This window comes from Betta splendens, chromosome 14, assembly GCF_900634795.4.
Source record: "Betta splendens chromosome 14, fBetSpl5.4, whole genome shotgun sequence".
Lineage (NCBI taxonomy): Eukaryota > Metazoa > Chordata > Actinopteri > Anabantiformes > Osphronemidae > Betta > Betta splendens.
The window spans coordinates 12,249,417-12,263,720 of record NC_040894.2 but is presented as its reverse complement, the minus strand read 5'-3'; the positions used below and the strand labels follow the sequence as shown (position 1 = coordinate 12,263,720).

Below are 14,304 nucleotides of genomic sequence, written 5' to 3'. Positions count from 1 at the left end.
AGTCAACTCTTTTTCATTTACTCATCTCCAGACCTGTGATAGTAGAGTCATTGATCTCATGTCTGTGTGAAATGATCAGTAACATCAGATTTAGTGGTACGAATGCTAGAAAAACAGAACATGGCCACCTAGATGAAGGACTTGGTAGTGAATTGTTATTTTGTGTAGATCTATCTTGCTACTAAAATCCCCTTCTAGGTTTCCTATCAATCACCAAGACTGGATTATAGAATATGGATTTAGTAATTTCTATACATGTAGCTTTCAGATAATCTAGAGATTTTCAGAAAAACCTCTAGTTTTTCTAGTAGACCTGTTACGCTGTTCTCAGGTGGACACTGCCAGCGAAGTAGAGGAGCTGGATATTGATGTGGCGCCTGCACCTTACAGTGCCAGCAGAGGAGCAGCAAAGCTTCAGGTTTTCATTGCGAGATATAGGTAGCTATACTACAACAAATTCCACTCTGATGATATACTGTAGATGACTTTAGAATGATTAAAGTAACTTCCCTACAGCTACAATCCATATGATGGCCCCAATGACAACCCTGATATGGAGCTGCCACTCACTGCTGGAGAATACATCTATGTGTATGGAGACATGGATGATGATGGCTTCTATGAAGGCAAGTCTGGAGTTTTTTGTAATTTGGGGAATTTACGTCATGTGTCTGTTCATGATACTCATTATTTTTCGGTTTCTCTTTCCAGGTGAGCTGATGGATGGACGGCGAGGGCTGGTTCCCTCTAACTTTGTGGAACGTGTATCAGATGACGATGTCATGAGCGCGCACCATCCAGAGACGGGGGACGCGTCTCATAACTCCCTACTAGACAGCAGTCTGCACAGTGCCAGCCACCAGCATCACCTCCACACAGGCTCCTCGGCAAGGACAGAGGCCCCTGCTGCCCCTGGTCCTGCCTCAGCCCCCTCAGATTCAGCATCAGCCTTGCCTGTCCCAGCCCCTCTCACCAACGGCCTGGACTTGGATTTGGAGGAAGTGGGAGTGGACATTGTGCCTTACCCACGTAAGCTCACCCTCATAAAGCAGCTTGCCAAGAGCATCATTATTGGCTGGGACCCGCCACTGGTGCCGGCTGGGTGGGGCAACGTATGGAGCTATAATGTGTATGTGGACCAGGAGCTGCGGCTCAATGTGCCCTTCGGTGCTCAAACCAAAGCGGTGCTGGAGCGGCTGGACATAAACCTCAAAGCCTACCGCGTGTCAGTGCAAAGCCTGACGGAGAAGGGACTCTCGGACCAGCTGCGTTGCAGCATGCTGGTCGGACGGGACGTTTGTGTGGCGCCCACGCAGCTGCGCGTGGATAGGATCTCCGCCACCTCTGCCAACCTGACGTGGCTGCCCAGCAACAGTAACTATGTGCACATTGTGTCCTTGAACGATGAGGAGTGTGAGCTGGTGAAGGCCGGCTGCTACTCGCTGTGCCTCAATAACCTCTTGCCCAGCCTGCAGTACACCATCAAAGTGGAGGCACGGCCACACCGAACACCATGGGAGTTACCTGTGGAGCGACGCGAGCACAGAAGCACTACAATTACCTTCACCACACTGATGGCAGGTCAGTAAGCTTTTGTCTGACAAATGTCCATCCAACATTAGATCATTGTAGTTAAAAGCATTTTTTATAACTTTTCCCAGACTCTCCCTCCTCTTAGAACCTCTGTCCCCTATACAAGTATACCTCTTTTTTCAGTATCTATAAATTTCATTTTTAGTTCTCTCTTCCTGCCTTTGAAGCACTGCATAGTATTTTAATCAGAGGACTGATTAAGTGCTTAGCAATGAAGCGTGAATCAAGCACATCAGTTTGTGCTCTTCTCCTCTATACCCTATTAAACCCTAACCCTGTAGGACGCATATTTAAGATTAGTTTAACTTTTAGATTTGAGCTGTATTTCTGTAATTAATCATTCAAATTTGCTTAAGTTTCATGCCCACTCCCTGGGAACCCAGGTATATGGTTTATAATTTTTCTACATTCCCCATAGGGTTAATCAGCAGCTTATAATTTCTTATCTCAAACATTCTTTACTCAGTGAGTTTTCACTGATTAACAGAACATCACGGTTGACAGTTTGCTTGCCACAGGCTTTGGTGTAATCCTTTAAAACCCTGTAGGTCCCCCTGATGCTCCTCTCGACGTGCAACTGGAGCACGGTCCTTCTCCAGGAATCGCTCTCATCAGCTGGCTGCCGGTCACTATAGATGCTGCTGGCACCTCCAACGGAGTCCGCGTCACTGGATACACTATCTATGCTGATAGAAAAAAGGCAAGACATTTTTACAGATGTTTTAGCGAAGCTCTGCATTGTTGATGCTACTATTTAGTATATTGAGCTGGTATTATAATTTAAACATTTTTAATCTGCTTTGCAAGGTTCTGGAGGTATCTTCCCCAACAGCAGGTAGTGCTCTGCTGGGACCCTCTCAGATCCAGTCACTGCAGGCAGCTCAGGAGCTCACTGTTCGCACCACGTCTGCGCACGGGGAGTCCTGCGACTCTTTCCCAGTCAATGTGCCGTCCAAGCTGGCTGCCATCATGGCAGGCCCAGTTGTCACCACCCCAGTTGTGCCAGCCCCGTTACCTTGCACCCCAGTAGGTCCCAGTAACCTGCCCTTGATGTCGCCCTACGTGAACTCTGCTGAAAAAGTGTCCATGCTGCCCAGCACTTTGTCACCGGACACATGCGTCCCGGGTCTCGCAGTGGGGGCTACTGCCAATCTTCCCCATGCTCCCCACTCAGAGGATCATGTCTCATCCACCTCATATGTGAAGGCCTGGGCCAACCTCTCATCTGCTGCTGCCCTGTCTGTGTGTGAGGCAACTGTACCAGTAACCACCACCATCACACCAGTGGTAATGTTTACTCTGCTCCTTTTTGTTGATTGATAACCTTAGTTAAATTGTACTACATTTAATGACTTTCTGTCCAATAGGTTAAAGTGACCTCCCCTACTACATGTACATTGCCAGTTATGGCACCTGAACCTGCACCAGCACAAGTAACAACAGCAGCAGTGTTGGAGCAGCGCAGAGATACAGACAGCCCTGGAACAATATGTCCTTTCCCATCTATCACAGAGTTCATTGAGGACCCAAGTGCCAAGCTCGGGACCCCTGAGCGCATCCCTACCCCACCCAAAGCTCCCATCAATGACCTCCTTAACCCTCAGGATATTAATCTCCTCAGACCACCCAGTACTTCACCTCTGGAGTCAGAGGTAGAGGATGAGGCAGAAAACACTCGATTGGTGTCCATTGAGGAGTTCTTGAGACAGGACCAAGAGCCGGTCTACACCAGGGCAAAGCAGGTCAGCCAATTTTGATGTTAAGAATGTCTAAATATTGAAATGATGCTACAGCATGTTTATGACAAATCCCAAGTGTTTATCATCTAACAGAGTTATGGCAGAGGTCTTGTAGAGCCTCCCAACGACTACAATGCAGACAACAGCCGCTCGGACCTGTCAGACATTCTGGAGGAGGAAGAGGAGGAGCTCTACTCTGACCATCTTGGGGAAGCTCACACTAGGGGATACACAGCTGGAGCAAACAGGGTAAAGGAATGACTGTATTAGGTTTTTTGCAGGCTAACATCTTAAAATTATGCAGAAGCACTGAGTTTGGGTTTTAAGAGGAATGTGCATCTAGACTCTTGCTTGTTCTGTGTTTGTCTGATTATATTTTGTTTTCTTTTGTTTTTTCCTTTGCATGTGCCTTTGTGTCTGAACCTTTCTCATTTTCACACAACTTTGCCACCTTCACCAACACAAACTTGCATGCTTTGGTTTGGGGCCCCTGTAGTCATACAAGTTGAAGACTCCAGACAGTGATGAGGAAGGTCTTGAGAGGATTCTTAAGTTGCCCCCTCAGTTGCCCCCTCAGGTGTACCACAACAAGCAGCTCTTCAGCATTCCTGAAGTGACGGAAGAGGAAGACAGCAGTCAAGAGCCTTTAACCCACCACTCTCAGCCTTGGCCCAGGCCAAGCCACTTTTACCCCAGAGACTCCAAGCGCCATGCCACTCAGCATCACCCACATCCCTCCAATCCCAACGCACATCCACACATTCCCGCTTACCATCACCACTCCAACAGGGATCCAAGATCTGTCACCAAAGAGCCTTTACCCAGACATAGACCCTTACAGGTCAAGCCTAAGACACAGCACAGGGTGCACTACACAGACAAAGCGGACACCATTGGTTATTCTGAGGATGACGACATGAGTTTATACGAGGGTCCCACCAGCAGGAGGGTCCCAATCCGCTGTCCTCCGCAGCCACCTCCCAACAGAGACAGACAATTGCTCAAAGGGTTAGGGGACCGCCTTAGGAGGGAGGCCATGCTCAGGAGTCAGATGGCTGTAGCTGCAGCATTAAACTTCAGCCATGGCCTCACCGTGCCAAGAACCTACCCCATCAGCAAAACAGTACGGTCTCTGAAGTCACCTGTTGGTCGTGAGGTGGAGATTGACGTGGAGTACGGCACAGATGATAACGAGGACCCTGTGGAATACACATCCCGGGAGGTGGTGGTGGAGCAGATGAGCTCAGAGTGGTGGGTGGAGGGCTCTCAAACGGAGCACTGCAGACTTCCTCAGAGCCGAGGGATGAAGGTTGACCCACTGGTAAATATCACTGCAGGGCATCTGCAGTGTGTTTCACCCCTCCTGCTTCTCTCCCCTGCAGCTGTGTGGATCTAACCTTCAAATCCACTGCTCTGTAGGCAAAAACTAGTTTCCCAAAGTCAGGAGTGCAGTACGCTGAGGGAGGTGGGTTTACAAAAGGCCTGAGATGCCAGAATAAAGACAGACGATGGCTGAAAACAGTAGTAACTAGTTCCAATTGACAACCTTGTCTCAAACCTGTAGTTTGGATAATTCAGCTGACAGAATGAAGCTCAGCTAGTGTATCTGTTCTCACTCTGCTTGCTGCACTAATTCCTGCTCTTGTCAAATACTCCTAAATCTTGGAGGCCACCCATCTCTTTCATTAAATTAGTTTGTACTACCTTGTCCTGTGTGTGTGCTTTGATGTGTGAGTGTGTTTACTAACACCACCATAGTGGTAAAATGATATGATAATATGATGAAAATTAACTTGTCTATGCTGAATGATTAGAATCCTGAGTGGTTGTATTTGGTGTTTAGTTTTTATAAAACATGGCCATGTGCAGCATGTTGCTATGTTGAATAGTTCCTTATTGTCTCATTTCTTTGTGTATGTTGAGCAGGAGCACAGTCAGATCCCTGCAGCTGAGGCAGGTCCATCATGGGAAGCGCAGCCTGAGCTTGCTGCTAAACCGGCATGTGTGCAGGCCAGGCAACACAAAGGTCAGGGGCTCTTTACTATCTCGTTTCTTGTTTTTTCTGCCTGTTCCCGTCTATTAATTTAAATATACACTAACCGTGGAGTTGAATGAGGCGTTGCTCACACACCTGTGCTTTCTCTTATCTGCCCCCCCCCCCTTCTCACATGATGGTACTCAGATTAGCAACTTGTGTAGGGAGGGGGGTTCTGAGAGAAGGAGGTGGTGTAGAGAAGTGGTAGAAAGCCTACTAAGCTCAGAACCGGCTTAACCTAAAGTGGCTTGTCATGACAGGAGGAAGTGACAGACATTAAAATAGTAACTTCAGCTAACCAGCAGAGCAGCAGCCTATAGTGTGGACAGACCAACCTTGGTACCTTCTTTTACCAGCTTTAGCTCCAGCACAGTCATTTTGTACGTCTGGCCCTTCAGGAGATCGTGTGGTTTCAAGCTACAGTAACTACAAGCATAAATGCATGAGTGTGCATGTGTGCTCAGATAGAAAAATAGGGGAAGGGAGGCGCTCTGTCCTCCTATCCACTAGAAAATCAGTGAGGATGTGAAAGCACAGGAGTGTTCTGCTCGTGACTCTTGCCACAAATAGGCTAAATCTTCCTAATGAGATAGACCTGTCTCCTCAGTGCAGCTTAAAGTCTCACTACAGCTCTTTATATGTTTTGCACTGTCAAAGAGCATAGAAGAGCTTCCGTCACACCGCAGCATAGCCTAGCTCAGGCTTGCAGTCTTGCTCCCCAAACTTAACCACAACTCTGTGTGATTTATGTCACGTGGCATATTCAAATCCTGTTTTATTATATTAGAGTTTTTTATGTGGCTGTGTTTTCAGTAAACCATTTCGCATTTAGGTTACACAGTGGTTCATGCGTCGTGTTCCTCGGTGCTTAGTTGCAGCACACAGTGTACGGCTGCTCGTTTGTCAAACGGTTCTCGGACTCGGGATTCTCACACGATCAGTGCTTAAGCTTCAATGCCTCTAGGCAGCGATGCAGCAGGTGGGGTGGTGGCTGAAGGTGTCACTACAGAACTCACTGCAAGATCTACAGTTGTTTGAGTGCAGTGTTTGTAAGTTATTGGTGCAACTGAGGTCACCTTCTTTCCCTGACTTCTGGCTGTTGATTCATTAATATAATATAACATAAAAATGTAATGAACCAAGTACATTTATTTCCATCAGTCCTCTCTGTGTCTGCAGGCACTGTTGATTTGCCAAAGATGAAAGGAGACAGTGACGTACGCATCTTTGTGGCCCTCTTTCCCTATGATCCTGCCACCATGTCACCTAATCCTGATGCTATGGAAGAGGAGCTGCCCTTCACCGAAGGGCAGATCATCAAGGTTTGTCCTTTTACAGCTCAGAAACCCCTTGAATACCGCTGATCATCTTTCTAGCAGTCATCCCTCATAAGTAGTATTTGAGTAAATATTCTTGCATCAGACAGAGTAATATGATCCATCAGTTTCCTCTTGAGCAAGGGTAGTTCAGAAGAATGAGTTAACTTTTCACATCTTTCCCAGGTCTACGGAGATAAGGATGCAGATGGGTTTTACCGAGGGGAGTCTGGTGCTCGTCTGGGCTTTGTGCCATGTAACATGGTGTCTGAGATCCAGGTGGAAGATGAAGAGACTCGGCAGCAGCTGCTGCAGCAGGGCTTTTTGTCCACAGCGGCCTCAATGGAGAAAATAGGTATGTTCAGTATTAGATGTAGCAGGTACCTAAAGACCCACGTGATGATGTGTTGATGTTGTCCACTGTTACATTTAGACGGCTTTACCATAGGTCTAACTGTGATGACATAATATCGCTGCTGTAAATGTTTATGTGGTAAGTAACAGAAGTAACTGCTACAGATTGACATTAGTCTGAGGCAAAGGTTTTCTCTAGACATCTCACCTCACCTAAATTAAAACCATGGTGTTCTGTAGGACTTTGTGTTCTGTAGGACTTTGTGTCCTGTGTTGTTGTCTAGGCAATTCTATCCATCTACACAGTCTCACTCAGACTCCATTTAATGCAAGTGTAAAAGCTGTTTGGCTCCTAACAGGCCACCTAGAACTCAAGCAAACACTTGTTTGCCTGAGTGCAACAGCAGTGTTGTCATTGATGGTTGAGCCTGTTCACTTCCACTTGTTCTGGCTGCTGTGTCTGCTGCTCACTGGTTGTCATTTTTAAATTGCTCTCCTTCACTCGTGTGTCTTATTTTGTCTGGTCTGCTTCTCTCAACAATTGCATCTCTGTGTTTCCTTTTGGTTTCATTTTTATTATTATTATTATTATTTTATTTTGGTTTTCCTTCCTAAACTCCATAAAGGCTCTCGCACACACGCACAGCTTCCACGTCGCCCTGTTCCACCGCCGAAACCGAGACGATCCAAGAAAGGTGTGTCTTGCTGCAGATTGCGGCTTCCCACCTCCAACCTTTCTTCTCCTCTCTGGTTTGCTTCTATTTCGTCTCTTTCACTTTAGCTTTTGGCCTTCCATTTGCTGTTTGTCACTCTATGGACCCAGGGGAAATCAACTATTGTAGTAATGTAATCAGACACTGTAGCTTAGCGTTATGGTCAAATGTTACCACTGTGAATAACTCTTTTCTGCAGTGTTCTGCAGTTTTCACACAGTCTGGTGTACATGCTGTACAGTATATGGGACACTCCTCTGTTATCATTTAACCATTCGCACCTAATCCAAACTCAACATTTTTGCACACTTATTTGATTTACCCATATAAACTGCCAATATGTAAAATCTGTAGTCAGTGACAAATGCTGTCATGTCGTCCCCATGTCGTTTCTGGCAGACACTTATTGTGCTTGTGGTTTGGTCTCTCTCTCTGTCTTAAGTCTGATCATCTCAAATGTGATGAAAGTAAACCTACAGTATGTAAGAGCAGACCAGTCAGCCTCTAAGGCTGCTTCAACCACATAGAATGGTTTTGTATACCTCTTGTATCTCTCCAAGTTTATTATCGTAGCATTACATGAAGTTCTTCACATGCATAGCTGGCTTTCTTTATTCGTCACAGTGACCGACAAGCCCACCACAAAAGTACCCAATAAACCAACACTCAGCTGAACTAAGCTAAACAACTCTTATTAGCCTCTGTTTCAAAGTTTCAATTTAATTTCAAATTCAGAACTCGAGTGTGACTTTTTCCTTTTGTCTCCAATCATTGTTATCGTCCCTCACCCATTCTCTTACAGTGGAGTCTGCAGTGCTTGGGGAGGAGAACGTAGACTCCTCCAGGCAAGGTTTGTCGTTAGCATTTTGGTTGATTTCACATGTGCCTGTTCCTGCATGACCCAAGGGGTTCGTTTCACAGGAGATCAGCATGTGTTTACCTGATATTTGTGTTTAAGTATTATCCTTGCAAGGGCCACTTTGATGGCAGCAGTAAAATACTTAAAGGACTTCATGCCTTAAGTCTTTAATTAAGTCATAAATGTCATTGTCAAGTAAATGTCTAACTTCTCTGTTTATTTCACAGTTCATATGGCATCATTTAACATCTAATAATTTAATTGGTCTTCACATTTACTAACCATGTTGCAAAGTTTTAGGTTCCGTCTTTATGTTCATGGTTTCTCAGTACAGCTCAGTCTGCTGCTGTAAAAATGCTAATCTTCTGTTATACTTATGTGCATGTGGTTGCCTGCAGTGCTATGACTTTTCCTCTGCTTCACATGGTGTTGGGCGAGGCTGCCAAGCACCACGAGCTGCATGCTGATGAGTGGAATTGCAGAAAAGTTTTCCCTTTTAATGACTCAACTGTTTCCTGCCCCCTCCCTCGTTTTAAATGACAGATTCGGGGCCGAGCGCTGCAGCTGTGGGGAACTCGGCCCCAGGAGCTCGAAGGATGGTCGCCATCTTCGATTACGATCCACGAGAAAGTTCCCCCAACACTGACATAGAGGTCAGGCTTTTATGCACCTCCTCAAAATAAGGATACAATCACAGTCTGTGTGTAGTAGTACTTCTTATTCCTTATCTGTATGTTGTTATGCCCCTGCTCAGGCTGAGCTCACATTCAGTGCAGGAGACATAATACTGGTGTTTGGAGAGATGGACGAAGATGGTTTCTTCTTCGTAAGTAGTGTTTTTAATTGAGAGGCTTATATTTATTTTTCTATATATATTTAAACTTTAAATTACAAAGAGGACATTTTGCTTCCAGGGAGAACTGAATGGACACAGAGGTTTAGTACCATCCAACTTCCTGCAGGCTGTACCAGAAGATACTCAGCCTGCACCAGAACCCAAAAGGGAATCACAGGTACTGAACCTGAACTGCAATCATAAACATGTGATTCACTGGCATGAATTAGTTATTTGTTTTTATTTTTCACTTTTCTTTCTACTCTTTACCATTCTTTCCTGCATGGCCATTTGCAGAAGCACAAACGAACTGTACACTTTGAGAAGTGATTGTAAGTGTTTTAACAGGATCCCGTGTCCCCTCTTGAAGCCATGCTTACATCCTACCTCCCTTGTTACCTGTAGTTGGCTCCTTCATAATAGTTCCTAAAATCTCATCCTGGTTTGCTAAAACAATGGACTATTTGCTGAATCCAGTATCTCCTCATATCAGTGCCTCTGTGTTTTATTCTAACTTTAGCTTCTATTACAGTACATGCAATGTAAAATTAAAGCCATTAAAGGTTAGATGTGGTTTAATAGGTGTTAAAGTATAATATATTTGCTGTGCTCATTCCAAAATCTTTCCTCTCCCCCTGAAGGGAACCTCAACGTCTTCCACAGAGCTACAAGATCCTAGGCCTTCAACAGCAGCAGATGCTTTACCCCTCCAAGCAGAGCGTACCTCCCCCGAACCAGCAGACTGCCCAGACCTACCAACCGCTGGGAGTCCCGCGTCCGGCCCAGACCTGTCTCTAGGTCCTGCTGCAGGTCCAGCTGTTGCTCCAGCTGCAGCAGAGACTATCTGCTCCTATTCACCCCCCCTTCCAGCAGACATCCCTGCGCAACCAGACTGCTCTGCACAAAGCAAGAAGAAGAAAGGCTTTTTTGCCAAAAGCAAGAAACTGTTTAAAAAGCTAGGATCTAGCAAGAAAGATTGAGAGTCGGGACACCTGACTCAAAATAAGCATTATGATGAAGCACTTTTATTAATTGTATTTGGTAGTCATTGCGGTTAGTGGCTATCGGATATCGTAAATAATCAATGCTTTAAACCTCAGTAATTATACATTTGCCTTCGAGCACTGGTAAACTAGCTCTTAGAGTACTATCCAACATCAACATACAGCTTACGCAACAGCATGTAGACATGCATGTTGGTGTGTGTAGAAATATACTCCCTAAAATAACTAAGGTTTGCAAATTGTTAACTCGCTATAGGTTTTAACGCTAAATATAAAACTCATGATTCAAATTCCTCATGATGGAGTCTGATGCAGAATGTAAATGAGCAGACTCAGACTCAGCTAATAAAACATTAGCTTTAATGTTCCTGTACTGGTGCCACTTTATATCGGAAGCAGATGTCTGTCTCTTCCTCTGTGTAACTATAAGAAAATGCAATATCCATACTTAGTGGATGTATTTGACTTGTGTGTGTGCGCTAGGTCCCACACATGCTCCTTGTCCCGAAGATTATTTATTCATATTTATTTGTACCAGACGCTGCCCTAATCACCATCACATTGCATGAAATCAATCAGGGCAGAAGCTTAGTTAGGGCGTGGCCATCCACTTTGATGTTTTGGGCTGTGTGTGTGTGTGTGTGTGTGTGTGTGTGTGTGTGTGTGTGTGTGTGTGTGTGTGTGTGTGTGTGTGTGTGTGTGTGTGTGTGTGTGTGTGTGTGTGTGTGTGTGTGTCAGACAGAGGCCTTTGTCAGACATTACCATGGGAACTCTCAATGTTTGGAACCACCATCATAACCGGCCTGCTTGTTGCACATTAGATATTTTCTGTGATTAGGTGAGTGTAAGACCTGCTAATGTTTTTGTTCCATGTTCTGAGACAGTGAATCAGGTAAAACTCTAAGGATGAACGCAGCATTATTTTATACACATCACAGCTCTGACTTGCTTTGACTGCATTCAAACTGAGCAGCCCCCATCGGTGGCGCTGGCTGTGTCCTGTTAGCAGTGCGACGACCTTGCAGCTCGGGCTGTGTTCTCTATCCGTGCGACACGGGGCCGTTAGGTGACCTCTCAGGTTTTTACTGGTGGTTTTGTATTCACGCTGAGCCACCTGCTGATGCTGGCTGTCCAACAAACGGCAGAACACGCCAAAACCCTTAGGTGCTTTGCCTGTTACCATAGCTACTGTACAGGAGGGCGGCCAGCAACAGGGGAAGTGCGCTTGGGGTTCCAGACCTGATTTCACTCTCATGCTTGAAGTTTTCTCCATGGGCAGTTGCACATAATGACACAAGTTGGAGACTTCTGTTTTAATGTTGTGAATGTTTGAGAATGTCATTGTAACATAAAGGGAGCGTGACGATGCCAAGGAGACACTTTAGATGTGACATAGCCGGGACTGAGGCAAGACTCTGACTGTACTGTATTTAGTTTTATTTATGTCTTTCTGTGGGGGTTGGATGCTCAAAAGTTGCCGACATGTACATTGCGTATTCGTACTGATCTTGTATTTGATGGCCTTTAATGCACAAGTATTCCTCTACCTGCTGTGTAGTGAGTGAAGCAGTTGAGTGAAGCAGTTAGAACCTAGTCCCACGTAGGTAGCGCCGTAGCTCAGCTGGTCGTATTTAGCCTTATGAGAAGACCTTGTTTAGTCTTAATACATTGTTTACAGGATGTTCTTTGACTGCATGCGTGTTCGGCCTTATTCGAGTACTACAATGTTAAAGTTACAGATCATCGATGCAGTGGGAGCGAAGCTGTAGGAGCTTTCTGTATATAATGAACAGTGTTGGGTATATTTTCATACAACGCAAGAAGCTTTTTTTTGTCACTTGTGACTGATTTATTGTTTGAAACCGTTTTGACGACTGACCTTTTTTTATATATTGCTGTTTTTATTGCCCTTTTGGAAGCTCATCTGTACATATTTTTGTTATCATGGTTTTTATTTTATTTTGCATGTCCGAGCAGTATCCACAAAGGGAAGGTAACTAAAGTACACAGAGGACGGTGAGGGGTTCTCTTTGAAATGGGTCTTTTTACAGGAATAAAGTATGTATATTTTCACAGAAAGCGTGTGAAACGTGTGGTGTTCCTAGAAAAACAAACAACAGACACGCTGCTGGCGCATATTCGTCTTTATTGCACATCATACAGGTTACACAATTATTGACATTGTCATGTTTTTCTGTTGAAACAGATTGTAAAATGGAGGGAAGAGTTGTGCGCTTTGCTGCACGCTGCACACCACCCATGTGAGCCGGCTGTGGTAACACTCTGGGTAATGCATGGCCTTGCAAGACAAAGCAGCTTCTTCCTCTTTTGGGGACTTCCTGCGCAGGCACCATGTCGTCTCCCTGAAGCCAACAGTACACTCATCCATAAAGTAGGAAACACTACACTGTGGTGAGTAGCTTAGTAGTGCTTTCTACTTTATGGATGACTGCACTGTACATCCGTTGCTGCTGCTCCATCTCGCCTTCTTTTCCTCTCCTGCACCTGCACCCTGTCTCACCCGCGCCCCACCCAAGCACACGCCACCAAACTGAAACTTCAGTGTAGCACACTTCCCACTTCCTGAGTTCTCTTCAGACATTTGCATAGTTTTCCACACAGCATGCTGTAACTCAAATTAAGGAGTCACATTTCATAGTTTGCTTTTAGGACAAGACGGTTATTGGTGTCATTCTGTCCTTTGGTGGACTCAGAACTGAGGCTACAGTAGGAAGTGCTATCTTGAGGAAGCCATTTTGACAGGCGTGAGTAAGCGTTTCTGTCTGAGCAACAGACAACTGGCTACAGTCAAAAAGAAATATTAGGCTTAGCAGTAACTACTGGCATCAGTAAATGGTTTGAATGAACTTTGACCAGTTGCAAAGGCCTATGGATCCACTATACACAAATAATTTCTTTTATAGAAATAAAAAAATAATGGTTAGCACGGTATTCAGTTAAATGCAGTTTTTAAGTTCTGGATTTGTTGTTAAAAAAGAACTTCTGGCTAAAGATGCAGCATTAAATGAATGCAACGTCATTATATCTCACACATACTGTAATATGAATTAAGTCATTCCACAAAATGTCGTGACAAACACTTTTGCGTTAAATAGACAACGTCCTCGATCATACTGTACCTCGGTCTTCGTTTGCCGTCTGTGTGAAGCGGCGGCTGTCCGGCAGCCTCAGGTGTCTGCTGTCTGTTCAAGGACTGGGGGAAGAAGAAGAAGAAGCTGTCTCCTTTTGAACCCTCCACGGCCACGTGATGCAACCACAGGAAGAGGTCTAACAGTCGCAGCCCGTCTCTTTCTCGCCTTCCGTTCCAGCTCTCTGCCTTTTGCTGGCGCCCTTTTGAAAATGCAACTAAGAAGATTTGATGATGCCACGTTCTGATCGTCTGAAACTAGATGGGAAATGGTGTTAATAAGTAAAGAAAATGCCAGACTTGTGTTTTAACTTTTCATTTCACTTGATTCAACTCCTTCAGTGCATGAATTCAACTTTAAGCCTGCTGCAGACGGTGAGGTCATTTCTTCAGATGTAGACCTATAGTGGCTTCATGAAGTTTGATCCGGAACAATCTGCAGGGTTGTGTAATAAGCCCAGAATGAAGTTGGGTGGAGGGTTGTGACACACACACCACACACACACACACACACACACACGTACACACACTGAGCTTATCTACTGCTCTCAGGTGCTTTTATCATCTTAATAGATTCATAGCATTTCCTGGGTGAAAGTGCTTTCACTAAGATTCTGACGTCTTTTCATCTTAATTCCTGTTAGATGAGTTAAAAGTCACTGTCATTTTTTCTGGGTCCTTTTCTCTGACTGCTGAACTGAGGCACAT

General features: G+C 45.0%; 1 protein-coding gene across 15 annotated transcripts in view; it reads left to right on the top strand.

Annotated features, from left to right (window-relative positions):
• The window catches only part of LOC114869027 (peripheral-type benzodiazepine receptor-associated protein 1), a 38,334-nt gene extending 25,807 nt beyond the window's left edge, over window positions 1-12,527 (top strand). For 6 of the 15 annotated variants that reach the window (XM_055502198.1, XM_055502194.1, XM_055502193.1 and 3 more), the window contains 17 exons: window positions 332-438; window positions 517-626; window positions 712-1,581; window positions 2,142-2,293; window positions 2,401-2,880; window positions 2,961-3,335; window positions 3,426-3,581; window positions 3,829-4,653; window positions 5,259-5,358; window positions 6,529-6,689; window positions 6,870-7,038; window positions 7,664-7,732; window positions 8,553-8,600; window positions 9,153-9,262; window positions 9,364-9,435; window positions 9,524-9,622; window positions 10,086-12,527. In XM_055502198.1, coding sequence (XP_055358173.1) covers window positions 332-438; window positions 517-626; window positions 712-1,581; window positions 2,142-2,293; window positions 2,401-2,880; window positions 2,961-3,335; window positions 3,426-3,581; window positions 3,829-4,653; window positions 5,259-5,358; window positions 6,529-6,689; window positions 6,870-7,038; window positions 7,664-7,732; window positions 8,553-8,600; window positions 9,153-9,262; window positions 9,364-9,435; window positions 9,524-9,622; window positions 10,086-10,424 — 4,242 coding nt within the window. In that variant the 3' untranslated portion in view covers window positions 10,425-12,527. The other 9 variants (XM_029172809.3, XM_029172805.3, XM_029172804.3 and 6 more) reach the window with 6 other exon arrangements.
• Window positions 12,528-14,304: the final 1,777 nt, after the last annotated feature.